This window comes from Ailuropoda melanoleuca, chromosome 8, assembly GCF_002007445.2.
Source record: "Ailuropoda melanoleuca isolate Jingjing chromosome 8, ASM200744v2, whole genome shotgun sequence".
Taxonomy (NCBI): domain Eukaryota; kingdom Metazoa; phylum Chordata; class Mammalia; order Carnivora; family Ursidae; genus Ailuropoda; species Ailuropoda melanoleuca.
Genome location: NC_048225.1, coordinates 63,339,565 through 63,356,234, shown reverse-complemented (window position 1 = coordinate 63,356,234; position 16,670 = coordinate 63,339,565). Strand labels below are relative to the sequence as shown.

The window sequence follows — 16,670 nt, the reverse complement described above, 5'->3', positions numbered from 1 at the left end:
TCCTGTGAAAAGACTTTTAGCTGACAGTCCCACAAATCTTTACACTGAATTAACCGTACGAAGCTGCCATAAGAGGGAAAATATTTCTCTCTTCCTCTGCCCAGACTAACAGCGCTGCTCTACACCCGGTCTTCGCAGCAGCGCGTCTAGGAGGCTTTCCCTCTGATGTGTGTCCTCAGATTCTCTGGCAGATGACGCTCCCGTTGCTACGTACAAATAGCGATCTTCAACACACAGACGATGAGAGAAACACGTCAGGGTTCGGGCTAAAGTTGAGAACCAGAAATCTACAAAACTCAATTCGTGTTTTTTAAATACTTTATATGGTAAAAATACAGCAAAAATATTTTTTTTTGTTCAAAGAGGGAAAAATATACTGCTATGGTCACGGTTCTAAGGATGAGTTCAGCCGTCTCTGGCTCCCGGACTGCGCCCCGCGGCTCCTCCAGCTTCAGTCGTTTATCAAAGCTAAAATCATACTGCGGAGAGAAGAGATGAGCGTTACCAGCGTCCCCTGAGCAGTGTCCCTACGACGTCTGCTCTGTCTGGGCTCATGTCTCTGAGGCTCAGCAAGGAACACTCATCTGAGCAAAAGACAATCACTGACCCATTTTTAAAAGAAAGAACATCTACTTAGTAGGGCCTCTCAAAGCCCTGATTTGTTTCATGAAACAAAACAAATAATTGGGGGGGGTGAGTGTAACCTAAAATCAACGTTGGGCTACAATTCAGAATAAGCCACGGCCAGAAAACAAAGCAAAACGTGCCTTCTCTAGCCAGACCTCGCACACGCTGTCCTGAGGCCCAAAGCCCCGCTCCCCGCCCACCCGGGACGCCCCTGCGTAGCCCGCACAGCGGCCGGGAGGGCGGGCCCGGGCCTCAGCCCTTGCCTGCTGCAGACCCCAAGCACCGAGCTTCAGGCCCCCACTTTCGCGCAGGGCCCTGTGTGGCCCCCAGACGCCGGCCTGACAGCATCAGGCACGTGGCAATCGCCGGTACACTCTGCTAAGCCCCCGCGGCCAACAGCAGCGCCAGGCCCTATCATCACCGCCTCGCGCCGAAGTCAGCCCGCGGTGCTGGGACAGAGGACAATACCCAGGAACCCTTGCACCCACTCACGGCGGCCTTTGCGGTCCCAATTTCACCACACAGGCGCGCACGGCGCAGCTTAATGGCAGCAGCGGACGCGCCTGGAAGATTTTTGCGAGTTAACGCTAGGTCAACACAAACCACGATGCTTTACGTGCGTTCTCTCATTAAGTCCGGATCACACCCCAGGGAGGTGGGTACTAATTACTATCCCATTTCCAGATGCAGAAACTGAGGCACAGAGAGGTTAAGAAACTAGCCCTGGGTCGCACAGGAAGCGGCCAGGCCCAGACTGCACGGGGTTGGCACCCAACCCCACACCAGTGGCATCGAGTCCAGCACTCTCAAAAGAAGATAGGCATGCTCTCCTCTCATTCCACGTGACAAACCCTGAGCGTCCGCGACACGGCAGGCGACCTGGAGAGGACCAGCTGGAGAGGCCTGCGTGAGGGACCGGACGACTGGTAATAAAGCCACCAGACACAGGAGCAGCCCCGAGCAGGAGAAAACAGGACGAGCATGTCCTCTGAGACGGCTCCCTCATCCGGGACGGGAGCTGTGGGTGGCGCCAGGGTTGAGGCCACAGCAAGGTGGCAGACGTGACAAGCTCAGGATGCGAGGCCAGAAAGAGGGACGCAGTGTCTCCCAAAACAGCGACAAAGGCTGCCTGCCTTCCACTCAGTTGTGCGGGGTCCCCCCTCGACCTGCCCCCAGAGGCTCCCCGGCCCCTCCGCCCACGCCCAGCCCCATCCCACTGCCGCAAAGCCAGCCGCTGCCGACCCCGAGACCTGTGTGCATTTCAAATCCCAAGACTCGCGTCTACTAGGCAAGATCCTCCTCTGCGACCCCACACTGCCCGCCACGCGGGGCTCCGCTGCCACCGAGAGCAGCCTCGCGGGACAGTCGCACGGGACGGCCCCGAGCGCCGCTGCTTCCAGCCCTGCCTTCCACCTCTCCAGAGACAACTATGAGGGACCCTCTCTGGCCGCCCAGATACCTTCACATAATTTCACTTTAAAGTCAGAAAAGCCAGAAGAGGGTGTGTCATCGTGTTAATATTAAATTTCTCTGCTCTTTGTTCTTTGCCTTTAAAGTAAGGTTTAAAAATGAAACACATAGGGGCGCCTGGGTGGCACAGCGGTTAAGCGTCTGCCTTCGGCTCAGGGCGTGATCCCGGCGTTATGGGATCGAGCCCCACATCGGGCTCCTCTACTGGGAGCCTGCCTCTTCCTGAATCCCACTCTCCATGCTTGTATTCCCTCTCTTGCTGGCTGTCTCTCTCTATCAAATAAAAAAAAAAAAAATCTTTAAAAAAAAAAAAGAGCAATGTTTCAAAACTGCCATCTCTATGCAGTTTCTAACTATTGGAACCCTCTGAATGATAGAAATTTAGTTCAACACAAGTTCTTCCTAAGAGTCCTCTTAGGACTTTAAATTTAAAAATTTAAATTCAGCTGGGGAGAAGAATAGGTATGATCTAGTTAAGCTCACATACAAAGGTTAAGCCTGATTTCTGGCCTCCTAAAGGTTTAATCAAATCATACGCACACAACGATCTTGTTTCCCTTCCTTGCTCTATTCATGGGCCCGTGACAGGTAAAGGACAAGGTGGCAAGTTTATCTCTACAACATAATTTAAGAGGGGATGCACGAGGCATCCCACGTCTGAGGGCCAGTCCTTACTGGTGGCAGTCACCTCCCGTGTGCCGCGACTGGAAGGCTGACACGGTTCTACCGGAACAGGCGGCCTGGCACAGCGGCGAGGCGACGCCACACTCAGGTCCTCACTGCCGACAAAGACTGGGCCAACTCTCAGCTCTCCGCACTGGACCCCAGGAGACCCGCGGCGGGCCGGTCCCTGGGAGCATGGCCGGCGCCACTCATGACCGGCAGTGAGGCCTGGACACCGGGGAAGAAAGAGAGAGCACGCGGACGGCCTCGGAGCCAAGAAGTAGCTCGGATTCGATGACACATACAAAATGCACACAGCCGCCAGAGTTCCGCAGGATTCCCCCAGAGCTCTGCGTCGCCCACACTTAGTCCTACAGGCCAGTGGTGTCTCACCACCAAGAGCGGGCATCGCATACAGGGGGAGCCGCGAGGGCTGTAAACTCACCTGTAAAGATACATGAAGAAACAGAGCAGGTGGAAGCCGAGCTTGATCATGGCTTCCTTCATGTGTGACTTCAGCTGCCCCCGGTTGTGTATCTCTGTCGGATCAAACACTCCCATGTTCCCACTGGGCACCATGATGAATCTGGTGTGCACACGTTTAAGGGAAAATCAAATCATCAGTAAAAATACTCAAAAGTAAGTACCCAGTAATAGCCAACGTTTAAAAGTGAACCTTTAAGGCGGCCTTAAGGTTAGACCAGACATGGACAGGGTGCCACGTGGTTTTCCTTTGAGAGATACAACACTTGTTAATTTATGCTGTAATTTTCCGCCCTCTGAAACAAATACAGTGGCACTCTAGAGAAGGATATTTTATGCATCAAGACCCTTTTACCCACCTGTAGAAAACTCCTAAACCAAACATACCTACAACCATTTTCCACTGGACACAAGTAAAGGGGACTCCAAACCAAACCAATTTTATCAAGTTCTTAGAAACTTCTTTATCTAGAAAGTTCTAAAATAATGCAACATTTTTTTTAAAGATTTATTCATGCATTTGAGAGAGAGAGCACAAGCAAGCAGGGAAAGGGGCAGAGGGAGAACGAGAGAATCTCAAGCACACTGCACACTGAGCAGAGCCCAACGTGGGGCTCGATCCCAGGAACCTGAGATCACGACCTGAGCCGAAACCAAGGCTTAGTACGCTCAACCAACGGAGCCACCCAGGCACCCCTTAATGCAACATCTTTATAAGGAATAGTGTCAAACATAATTATTCCCATTTCACAGAAGACAGTGAAAAGAGAGACTCTGTGCCCAGATCAGAGCCCTCCTCTGTGGTGCTCCCGCTGATCCAGAGATAATACACCTTGATCTGCAGGCTTCATACATGGCACCCGGCTTATACGTACAATTTAGAGAAAACGAAATGGAAATGATTTAGATAGAATGGAAATGGAAGGGCCACCATGATAAAAATAAAATTCCTCTTCAGCTAAAACAGTAGATAGCTGGGACACCTGGGTGGCTCAGTCGGTTAAGCGTCTGCCTTCGGCTCAGGTCATGATCCCAGGGTTCTGGGACTGAGTCCCGCATTGGGCTCCCTGCTCCCCCCTCTGCCTCTGTCTCTCACCCCACTTGTGCTCTCTCTCTCGTTCTTTCTCTCTCTCTGACAAACAAAACCTTAAAAAACAAACAAAAAAACGAGTAGATAGTTCAGACTCCACAGACAATGTCTAATGTTAAGTAACTCTTAAAAAACAGGCCAAGTTCAAGATATTATTAAGTAATAATATTCTGACAAGCCGGAAATGTACATTTTATAGTAGTGGAGGCATGGCCACAGCGAGACACGAGGACCAGGGCCGCAAGTGAAAGCAGAAGAGAAAGGGCACGGCCCGCGTGCACCTCCTTCCGACTCCGAACCGACCCCGCCCAGGGTTTCCACACACTCAGAGGAGTCCAGTCCTGAAGATACTACGTGGAGTCTTTTAGGCTTTCATATTTATTTCATGTCACTGTGTATGTCACAGTCTTCCTCCCCAAATAACTCTCTTTACGAGTGAGGAAATCTGGTCACTCCGGGAGGATCCGGCAGCGTAAGTGTCCGGGTGGCGACACCCAGACTGCATCACGTGCCACGAGTACAACGATGTGTCCTGACCTTGCAATGTCCCCGACCCCTTCCTGTCACACACGCAGTTTATCAACAATGACTTCTGTGAAATGCAAGTGCCCCCGAGCTCCACAAATCTGAAACTCTCCCCCAAATCCTGCAGCCCATCTAGAGCTGAGTGGAAGGGCCCTGACATGTGACTGTCCAGACAACATCTCAGCTCCGTCTCTGATGAGAGTCTTGTCCTCCTCTGACGTCCAAGTGACCTAGCAGCACCGTCACCATTTTCCTGGTGGTCCCGACAGACTCTCTCCGTCCCACCCTTCACGGGCACCCTCCCTCCTAGTGCTGCTTCCACGGCGGCCTGCTCCGCATTCCCGCATCCCAACCCCAGTCCAGCTCCACGGCCTCACCCAGACTCTGAACAGGGAAGCCCTCCTAGCTCTTCTCCACCATCCAATCAATACTATACGATGGTTCCAGAAAAATCTTCCCAAAAATACTTTACCTCATCAATTAAAGTTACTCAAAAACATGCAGAGCAAAGACGATACGTGAATAGCTACTAACCACATTAAAAGGTCCCCAATTCCCTCAATCACTAGGGAAATGTAAATCAAAACCAGTGAAACACCACACCCGGCAGGATGGCTAAACTAAAGAGACACAGGGGCGCCTGGTTGGCTCAGCTGGAAGGGCACACGACTCTTGATCTCGGGGTCATGAGTTCGAGCCCCACACTGGGTGTGGAGATGACTTAAATAAATAAAAACAAATGTAAAAAAGAAAGACACACAACAGATTGGCGAGGATATGGAAAAATGGAACCCTCACACACAGCTGGAGGGAGGGTAAAACGGCACGGCGGCTTTTGAACACCTAGGCAGTTCCTCAAATGGTTAAACACAAAGTTACCATAGGACCCAGCAATTCCACTCCTAGGAAAAATGAAAACGCATGTCCACACAAAAACGTGCACATGAATGTTCACAGAATTATTCATCGAAGCTAAAAAACAGAAACAATTCAGATGCCCATCAAGCGCAAATGGACACACAAAATGTAGTCCATCTGTACACTGCAGTACTACTCGGCAATACAGGGGAGGGGAGAACGGACATCTGCCACCCACGGACGATCTTTGAAAACATTATAGTGAGAAAAGCCCGTCATAAAAGAGCACGTACTGAACTCTCTTCTACGACGTGTCTGTGCAGAACAGGTCTTAGGAGACAGAGCGGAGGCTGCGGCTGCCGAGGGCCGGGGGAGGGCAGGAGCAGTGGCTGCTGCTGGGTGGAGGGCTTCCCTTTGTTGGGGTGAACCTGTTCTGGAGCAGACTGGTGATGGCTGCTTAAAGCTACAAAGACACTGCAAACAGACTGCAAACGATGCTTTAAATGGGTGAATGCTATGCTAGCACGACTTGTATTTATATATAAACCCCTTGGACCATATTCTCCGTGACCCATCCTAATCGACATCGCCAGCTTTGTCTATTCCTACTCCCTCACCCACGTGACTGCCACCAGACTGGTCCTTACATATGCCTTGCCTGTCTGCCTCCTGGTTTCCCTGCCACCACTCCCGTGTCCGTCCCACCCGGGAGAATGCCTCACCCGCCCTGCACCGCTCCCTCCCGCTCTCCTCCCAGCCAGGCTTCCCCGTGGCTCTCCAGGCACCTCGGCCCACCTCTCCGGAACTAGCATATTTTGTTCTTCTGTGTTTTTCCCTCTTTGTCCATTTCAGATGTCTGCATCCCCAAAACCATAAAGTGCAGACATCTGAAACCAGGAGGGAATCCGTCTGCTGATTTTTAAACCTTTTGAAATAGAAGGTAAATTTGTGAACAGCCGTCAATCTGTCGCGGTCACTGGGGCAGTAAACCCATGTGATCTCTGTGATGACAGGGAACAGAAGCTGTGGACTTTTTCGTCCCCCCAATAAGACCTCACAGAGCCTTCAGCCACAGTCTGTACTCCTCACAAAGAAGCCGCAGCCAAGCCTGCTGGTCCTCTGGCACCTGCTCAGGGCTCGCAGAATGACGGTGTGCGCTAGGGTACCGCTAAGACCCAGCCTCACTCCCAAATTCGTGCTCTGCTTGCTGTGGCCACAAGGACACTGAGCCGTGCTCTAAGCCTGCATGGGACTGCACCTTGTGGGACAGGAGCCCATGTTTCTAGCTGAGCTCGGTTTGCTCTATGGGATGACCACAGGATGGGAGAGCAACAAGAAACTGAAAAGACAAAGTCATCCTTTCCCTCCGGAGAAGAGGTACAGAGATTTAAAATCTCTTCCCTTAGCTCATGTTCTCGTCTCACAGTCTTCACATATAAATTCATTCCCCCAAATCCACTCACTTCCTCATCCTCAGGCCTTCCGTTACCATGTGCTCCCTAGCGTCTCTTCCTACCCCTCCTTTATTATTTTCTTTGTCCTTCTTATTCTAACCGCACTTTTAAAAAAAAAATCACACGGATGGGGCACTGGGCTGGCTCAGCTGGAAAAGCGTGTGACTCCTGATCTGAGGGTTGTGATTTCAAGCCCCACGTTGGGTGCAGAGATTACTGAACAAAATAAATAAATAAACTTAAAAACATTAATAAACTTTAAAAAATAAATAAAAATTAAAAAAATTAAAAATCACGATCAATGTAACGATCAGGTGATGATTTTACCCCAAAACTAGATAAAAGTAAAAAAAAAAAAAAAAAAAAATCCTAAAAATTTAGAACAGGAACCCACTAAAAATAATCCCAGGTTTGTCAAGATAATCCCACAGTTCTGGGGCGCCTGGGTGGCTCAGTCATTAAGCGTCTGCCTTCGGCTCAGGGCCTGATTCCAGGGTCCTGGGATCAAGCCCCGCATCAGGCTCTATGCTCCGCTGGGAGCCTGCTTCCTCCTCTCCCACTCCCCCTGCTTGTGTTCCCTCTCTTGCTGGCTGTCTCTCTCTGTCAAATAAATAAATAAAATCTTCACCAAAAAAAATTAAAAAAAAAAAAGATTATCCCACAGTTCTTCGTAAGAAAATACATACTGTACAAGTGCCCAACTATAATATTTTATCCAATTAGTGTTTATACCGAGCTATGTTTGAAAAGCTTCCTAAATTCATTAAGTTAGAATTCTGATGTTATCCAGTCTGCAGACTTTAAAATTAAATTCTCTCTGGAGCGTTCCAAATATACTCTAATTAAAACCTGCAGATATAAATAACAGGAGTCTTATAGTCTCAGACTTTTGATCATTTTTTTTTAAGATTTTATTTATTTGTCAGAGAGAGAGAGAGCAAACAGGGGGAGCAGCAGGCAGAGAGAGAGGGAGAAGCAGGCACCCTGCTGAGCAGGGAGCCCGACGCGGGACTCAATCCCAGGACCCTATGATCATGACCTGAACCAAAGGCAGATGCTTAACCAACTGAGCCACCCAGGCGTCCCACTTTCGATCATTCTTAGTCACACAAAGTCCTTAGACATCAAACGAAACATTCCAAATTTTTAAAATTTACACATGTAAATTTGTGTTTTTACCACAAGAGCGAATCGCCACCTACCCAGCATACCAAAGAAAAGAAAAATGTATGCTGATCTGTGGCATTCTGCGCTCACTGGTTTCATGACTGGTACATACTTTATTGCAGAAGAAAAAGCTATTACACTTTTAAATTTTTTTCTTTAAATGGCCATGACACAAACTATACTCACCGATATATATTCCAAGTGGCAACAGGCAAGTTGAGGAGGAAGATGAACCAGTGCAATGAAACGAGCATTAACACCGTGACGATGGTATGGCCAATCAATTCTGGAATCACCCACTGCAAAGGAAAAACAAGGTATTACATCTCCCTGCTGTGTTCTTCCGGAATGTACATGTTATTTGAAGCTAAATCAATGAATACACAGAGAATTTACAAGCTCGGGTTTCAAGATTATTTTGAGACTCAGATGACCCAGATCTGCATACTGCAAACTGCTTACCCCATGCAAATACATCGGGGCACAGCTTAAAAATAATGCCCTTAAATTTCAGTTATGTTTTATCCTAAGCTAAGGTTCAGATTTATTCACGAAGAAGACATGAATGACAACCTGGGGCAAAACGGGAGTATCATTTACTTTCTATCCCAATGTCTGTGCGAAAGCCCAATACATAAGGCCCTGCAAGTCAGAATATCAGTCTTAAACATTTTCCCAGCTCCAGAATCCTGAGGGAAATCATTTCACATACACACACACACACACACACACACACACACAGCTACTTTAACAGCTCACATTAACAGCTCCAAGCTGAACAAATACGGTATTGAACCAGGATGCCAGCCTACTGGCTTTCCAGCGCCCACGGCCCTTCTGCGAGCTCTGTTAACTGTGCGATATTCTAGTTCTCATGCACCAAGAGCTCTTCCAGCAGGTCCTCCATTTACCAATAATCCACCTCTCCTATGAGTAGAGGTTTTTCTTTTAAAGGAAGTTAATATACTTATGCAGACACGAACTGATAATCCCCACTTGCAGAAACGAGAAAAACTCAGGTTAAGTGAATTTGCTCAAGGTCACAAAGCTCCTTGGTGGTAGAACAAAACAGTAAAGCCCAAACACACTGGCCCCAGGGCTTTTAGCGTTTAGATTTTAGAGACTGTTTTTGAAAACAAAGAAGAAGGGATTTGCTAGGCCTTAAACCTAGTTTGCAATCAACTGGAACTTTTTAATACGTGTAACCAGTTGCACATAGTACTGACAAGGGTGAGCTGCAGTCAGACCCGGAGAGGAGTTCCTGCTCTGGGGAGATCAGCTGAGCAGCTTAGCAGTCTTGGGAAAAGTCACCCACCCTCTCTGAGCCACGATTTTCTCATCTGCAAAGGGGAGATGACGATCCCTGCTGTACAGAATTAGATGGACAGTGCTCGGAAGCCTCGGGCGGAGCAAGCACTCCGCAAGTGGCATCGCGGCTCCCGCTCCCCTCTCTCCGGGTCCTCTGCCCGCACACCGGGAACCTCCGAACTCTGTTTCTTACCTTGTTCTCCACAGACAAACTGGAAGCAAAAGCTTTAGGAAGTGATACTTAACACGATGATGCTTGCTTTACTCATTTCGACTAAGCCCTCTGCTTTCATTCTCTTCCCTCCTTCAGCGATGTGCTGTTCTTCCCCTAATTGCTCTCTGAATACCAGCGCTAGGCTTACAGCCCCCAGCACGAGCCTGGAAAATTCTCCTGTGGAGTAACTTAATGGCACAAGAGAGAACACAGATAAAACAACTGCCCTTCAGGCACCCCAACAAAAGTCCAGGTAGACACCAATGACCCTACGGTGGGGTCTGTCTACCAGCCGGCCAACAGCCTGGAGCTCACACGGAGCTTCCTACAAGTACTTTAGGGCTTTACCCTTATGTATGGACAGCCAGCCATGCACCAGAAACTGAGGGAAGCCTCCAATATGAGAGGGGAGAACATAGGGAAAGGAGCTTGGAGGGAACAGAGATCATGCAGGAAGCAGAAGGAAATTTCAAAACTACTATAATCAAGATTCTCAGAGAGCTAGGAAACTCAAACTTGGGCCAAGAAGACAATAAGCTCTTAGAAACAAAAACTTGACGTAAATGATGTGCACCCTAGGAAATCAGAAGAGAGAGCAGAGGGAATCTTGAAACAAAAAGGTAGGAAAAAACCAGAGGGATGAAAATTTTTAAAAAATAACAGGCAGATAATCCAGCAGATGAATTATCCAGTGCATGAAAGTTGTTGAAAGAGACGAGAGGGGGAAAAAACGTGTGGGGCTCGGGGGGAGACACGTTATCAAAGAAAGAACACAACAGATCTGCCAGGCTGAAAGAGCTATCAGGTGGCAGAAAAAATGCATGAAAAAGACCTCAGCAAAGGCTCACAAAGGCTCAGGCAAAATTCCCAAACACCAAGGATAAAAGAAAGTTTCTACAACTTCTGGAGAGTACAAGGGGAAAAAAAGGTAGAAATCAAAACAGCATCATACCGCCCGACGTCAACCACACTGGAAGTCGGGAGACTACTGACCAATGTATTTGAAGCTCTGAAAGAGAATCTTTGCTAACCTAGAACGCTATACTCAAAGAAACTATCGCTCTGGGGTAAGGACAAGATACTTTTGAAAACGCAAGGCCTCCGAATTTAGTCCCCCCGTACCATATCTCAAGAAGCTCCTCCAGCACAACGGAGCAGTGGGCCAACAGAAAGGAAGACACGACTTCCAAGGAGGGCTCGGGCCAGGGGTCCCAGGATGAGGGCTGCGGGGCGGGCCTGGAAGTGGCCAGTCCAGACCACAGCAAGAGGACAGTGGTCTTAAGGAGAAAGGTCACCTGGAAAAGAGCTCCCCTGATAGATTACTTTAATGTCTGACCCACGTAGCAGATAGTACAGAACAAGCTTTAAAGATGTATCTGAAAAGACTTTGTAACAGGTAAGTGAAAACTAAGGAAATTTTTAAAATGAAGCAATTATTAACACTGGGAAGGAGAACGCCATCCAGAAAAACACAAAAGAAAGAAAAATATAATCCACTATGAGGCTCAGCACCAAAAAAGATGTGGTATATTCCTATAACAGTACATTGTAACAAATGTAAACACTGAATATCAATTTAACCCAAAAAGGAAAATAGGAAAGGTGATGTTTAGGGAAGGAGGTACCTAAGAACTAAATCTATTGTATTGACTCAGAAGTCAACAGACGATATTTAAAACTGATAAATCAAGAAACAGCAGTTTCAGCATATAAAAGAGAAATATGGATATAAATATTGAAAAAAAAATTAACAGCTCAAGTGTAGAACTCAGCTGCCCCTAAAAAGTACGACAGATAGGATTCGAAGGGGTCAGGCAGGGACTGCTGTTTTTCAGGATAAGCTTTGCAGCAGCTCTGACTAAAGTTCTGTGCAAATGTTACCTTCACAAAAGCAAAATTTAACATTAAAAAAGGACAACTTCAAATTGAAGGGGTAATTTTCTCAGAAGAATCCAGGTGATCTTATCTTTGTATTTTGATTTTTATATTTACAAAAGAAAATCCAATTAAATGCGCCCTAAAATATTAAGCAAGAAATATAAAAAGAAATACAGCCCAGCGGGTAAAATATATATTTAATCATTCTTCTGAAGACGAGGAGGCCTGAAACTAATACAACATTGATTACTTCTCAATTTTTTAAAAAGTCTTAAGGTATAGCAGATAAACACAAAATATTTTTATTTAAATCTATCATTGTATTAAACCATGTTCCGGAAAATTCAAAATAAAGAAAACAAGAAGAGAAGGAATATCGTTAACTAGAAATTTTAATTTTCCACATGTGACTTATTCCCCTCATGGGCCAGAGAAACATTAAGTAGATGAAGAGGTGCAAAGACACATGGGAATACTTTTTAGGTCAAGCCAAAAGCACCTCTCAGTGTTTAGGGACTTGTTACGTGAACTTTTATCCAGAAAGCTCTTCTGTCTGCTCAGCCCATAAAATGAATCAGGAGTAACTGGCTTCCCTCCATCTAGACAAACCCTGCAACTCAGAGTATTCTTGCCAACATAAAGTTCCGACTATATACCAAAGGTAAAACAGCCTTGAAACAAGTCAACTTATTAATTCCGTTTCTCAGCAAGCCATGAAAAGGTGGTCGTCTTTTATGCAACAAAAAACAGACTGAGCTTTTTTTATCACAAGCAGGGAAGATGGGTTTAGACACAGAAGACAGACAAAATTACCCTCGTTATGAGCCTTTCCCTTGTAAAGTACTGACGGGCATAGGGACGAGGAACAAGCACGGTAAAGAAACAAAATTTCCAGTGAGGTCCTCTAGTACAGTTTCATGATCTAGAATACTGCAAAAACACAGAAGCTCTACAAACATTCCAATAAGAAGCAGCAACGCGCACTTGAAAATCAAATACACATACGCTGGTTATCTATATGTAATCTCTAACACAGAAAGTGGAGAACCAGCTTCAGTGCCGGAAATGAGCAAAGAAATGTCTTACCTTGTTTAATTTTGAGCAACATGATCTAGCGTTAATGTAATCACATTCTAAATCAGACAGTGTAATTATCTGAGGATCAAGATAAGGAATTATAAGACTTCTTTGAGAACAACTCTTTGTTTTTAAGTTTCAGACAGAAACCCAACTGCAACGCACAATCAGATTTGACTTGAAAAAATTTTCGTTATTTCCGTAAAGTTCACTCATTAGACAACTCAATTTTCTGATTTATGTTCCTTCAACAAATTATTTTCACAAAATAATCTTATTGCGCTCAATTCTAAAGTGACCCATATGAGAACATTCAACTGCAGTTCCTCAAAAATCAAACAGTGACTGTTAAGTAACAGAAAATAAGACCTTTAAAAACAAGTTAAATGTGAAAAACCTGACTTCCCAATAGTAGGAAAAGTGTTTATTTATGACAGATCCATAAAATGTCTTTGAAGACTCAAGACGTGAAAAAAGAAAAGATACAAAACCATCAATACAGGATGGTCCTATGTCAGCACTGGTTATGTCTCCTTCCAGATGCTCTGTTTTCCTAATACTTTTCTCTATTTCTGAAACCTTCCACGTTAAACATACTTTATACTAGAATTAAGCAAAAAATGGTTTTTAGTACTGAATGTAAACTTGTGAGGACATGTGACACAGAAGGAAAAGTCCTTAATTGAATGATACAAGGCCTGAGATTTGCTGTGAAACGTTCCGACATCCCTTCCCACCAGGAAAGGGGAAAGCAAAACGCTGAAAATCACTGTTGGTGAGTGACAGAAACGGGGGGGTTTATTACACTATGCTCTCTACTTTAATGCTTGAAAATATCCAATGAAACAAGTAAAAATAAATGTTCTTACCTAAATTCTAAACATTTCCATATGGATATTCCCCCTAACACCTCAACATAAAGTCAAACTCATCACTTCCTCCACAAATTGCCTCCAAATGTGTTTTCTTTCTGTCGATGACACAAGCACCACTTGCCCGGGCTCAGAAGGCAGCAAGTTATTTCTGTCATGTTTCATATCCCACAATCAGCCTCCTGCAGGTCTGGACAACGCCTTCCTCCTCACTCCACCCACGAATCCCTCCTTTCACCTGCCCACATTCAGAGCTGTTTCAAACCCACACGGGCCCACTCCCCAGTGGTTTACCTTCCAGTCCTTCCCATTTCAAACCCACTCTACAGATTCGTCTTCCTAATACCCCATTTGTTTATGTCGAAAATGTTCAATGGCTCCGTACTGCCTAGAGGATAAAAGTGAAAGCCCTCCTGGCCCTAACACGCAAACCCTTTAAAAACTGCTCTAATCCAGCCTTTCCCACTTGACCTCCTACTACCGCCAAAATCAAGCATGTCTTGCTTGGATGGTCTATTCCTTAACCCAGTCATCCAGAAATGCCATAAACACACCTGAATCTTCACCTCTGCTCTTGCCTGATTTTGAATATCCACCCCTTACCTTCATGGTTCAAAGTCTGGGAAAACTTCTATCCCTACAGAACTTCTGTTCTGACCATATTCTACCTCTTGCCTCTAATATTAAGCTAGTGCAACCATCCAAAAATACAATAATGCAATATGATGAATCTCATCAAAACACACCCTAAATGTATCTGAATGTCTAAGTCAAATATTCCACCTGTTTTTCATGTACATAAATTGGTATAAGCCACACCTACTTTAAATTATCAAGCCTAGTTTTCCGAATGCAAATACAGAAATCCATGTTTCATTTCACTGTGAGTCCCAGGTCCTTAGGTCACAAGGGGGACATAGGTCGTCAAAACTCAGGCCCGTGATTCTGCCCTATCAGTCAGTTCACCAAACCCAATAAAACTCAAGGCTCTCCTTCCACTGGCTGACTCGGTTGGTACAGCATGAGTCTTGATCTTGGGGTTGTGATTTCCAGCCCCTTCTTGGGTACAGGGACTACTTAAAAATAAAATCTTAAAAACAAAACAAAATCAACTCAAGGGTCTTCTTATTTTAGAATTCAAGTAAAAAGTGCAGCTGAACGGGGGCCGGGCAAGCACCGTGCCGGGGGCTGAACCCATGTCCTTGCTGTACACACCCAGAGCTGTGAAGGAAACAGCCCTATTGTAAAGATAAGAAACCCCAGGCGGAGACAGCTGAAGCACTTCGCACAGCAAGCATCTAGCCAAGCAAGGAGTCCTGACTGCAAATTGTCCCTTTCCTCTCCAATGGGCTGCCGGTCCACAATACAGCATGAGGTCACGCTGAAAGCACAGCGTCTGTCTTTTGCTACAGACACGCAAAAGCCGGGATGCTCTGGCAAACAAAAACTTTACTTCCATCAGAAAGCTCTGCACGTGAATTCCATGGAAAGAAAAACAACGCAATTCCGCATGTTTGTTTCCTAACATGTTAGTGACTTAAACTGGAGGGTGAACTGGGCGACGACGAAGACTGGATGCTCCCTGAGAGCAGGGTGCGGGTCCAACCCTCACGCGCTGCTGGCTTGAACACCAGTCTGAGGACTAGCACAGGAGCAAGTCTTCCGTGCGGGCGCCGTTTCGGCATCGACACACGCGCAATCGGCCATGCAAGGTCCCCAACACGGTCCCCCGCAGATGGCTGCTCCGGCCCCGGCCCGCCCCGCACGACGCCCGCGTCCCAGGCGGGGCCCGTCCGCCAAGGCCCTGGCGCCCCGACAAGGGCGGCAGTGGCTGTCGCCCACAGCGGCCCGCCTTCCCGACCGGCTTCCCCGGCTGGGCCGTCCTCCCGCCCGGCTCGCCGCCCCGGTCCCGGTCCGGTCCCGGTCCGGGCAGGGCCGCCCTCGCCCCCGCGCACCTGCCCTGCCCCGTCTCAACCCCGTCCCCCGAGCTCCGGGCCCGGCCTGCTTCCGCCCGCCTCAGGCAAGGATACGAAGTACACGGAGAGGAAGATGAGCGCGCAACAGTCGAGGAGAGAGAAGACGAACACCACCGCCTCCATCCTCCGCCACCGCCACCGCCGCCGCCGCTCCTTCCGTCAAACCTGCTCCGGCGCCCAGCGCGCCCGCCCGCCCCTGATAGGCCCTCGCCGGAGCTGGTGGGGCGCGTAGTGCGGGCGCCACGGCGCGGCCTGCCGGGAGTTGTAGTCCGCCCTCGACCCACCCGGCCGCCGTAGTTCTGACGCATGCTGGGAAGTGTAGTTCGTGAGCACCAAAACCAGGGCAAGGGAAGGGGGGAACTCTACCCTCAATGTGATTCGTTCCAGGAATTATGACAAGAACTAGCGAGCATTTACTGAACGCTGGTAATCTGCTGGATACCCGGTGCAACTTGTTATCATGTGCGATTTTTCTTTTGGATTCCGCGCAGGGCCCACAGGATCTCCGACTTGGCAACGTTTTTCTCCTGCAGCCCAAGTCCCACAACAATCCTTGGCTTACAGGTTGAGACTTGCCCTTCCTGATCGTTTCTCCGGAGGTTTCGCAGTCCCTCGCTTATTCTGTGACAGCAACGATTCTCCCCACTCTAGATTTTGAGGTTTTTAGAAGTGTTGCGTGTCATCTCATCCATTCATTCAACAACTACTTACTGACTCCACCCCCACTACATGCCAGGATCTGCCCTACACCCCAGATACAGGAATGTGGTAGGCAGACAAGGCATTAAGTAGCCGCCAAATACAGGGAGGGAAAAGGTCATTTTAAAGGCACATTATATCAAAGTCATACATTCATTCAACCAATATTTTCTGAGCAGCCAGTATATATCAGTTACTGGACCTTGGAGATACATAATGAAAAAGAGGGGGAAAGTCCCCGCAGTCCTGTAGCCCCCATTACAGTGGGGGAGACAGAGGACAACAACAAAACTGTATTAATGACAGACA

The 16,670-nt window shown here is 47.4% G+C and overlaps 1 protein-coding gene across 1 annotated transcript; it reads right to left on the bottom strand.

Annotated features, from left to right (window-relative positions):
* Window positions 1-300: 300 nt before the first annotated feature.
* CNIH4 (cornichon family AMPA receptor auxiliary protein 4) lies at window positions 301-15,872 on the bottom strand. Its single transcript, XM_002922396.4, has 5 exons — window positions 15,717-15,872; window positions 12,824-12,892; window positions 8,524-8,636; window positions 3,206-3,346; window positions 301-479 (listed from the first exon to the last, which is right to left on the bottom strand). The coding sequence occupies exons 1-5, from the start codon at window positions 15,783-15,785 to the stop codon at window positions 452-454; spliced, it is 420 nt and encodes a 139-aa protein (XP_002922442.2). The 5' UTR covers window positions 15,786-15,872; the 3' UTR covers window positions 301-451.
* Between the last annotated feature and the right edge of the window lie 798 nt (window positions 15,873-16,670).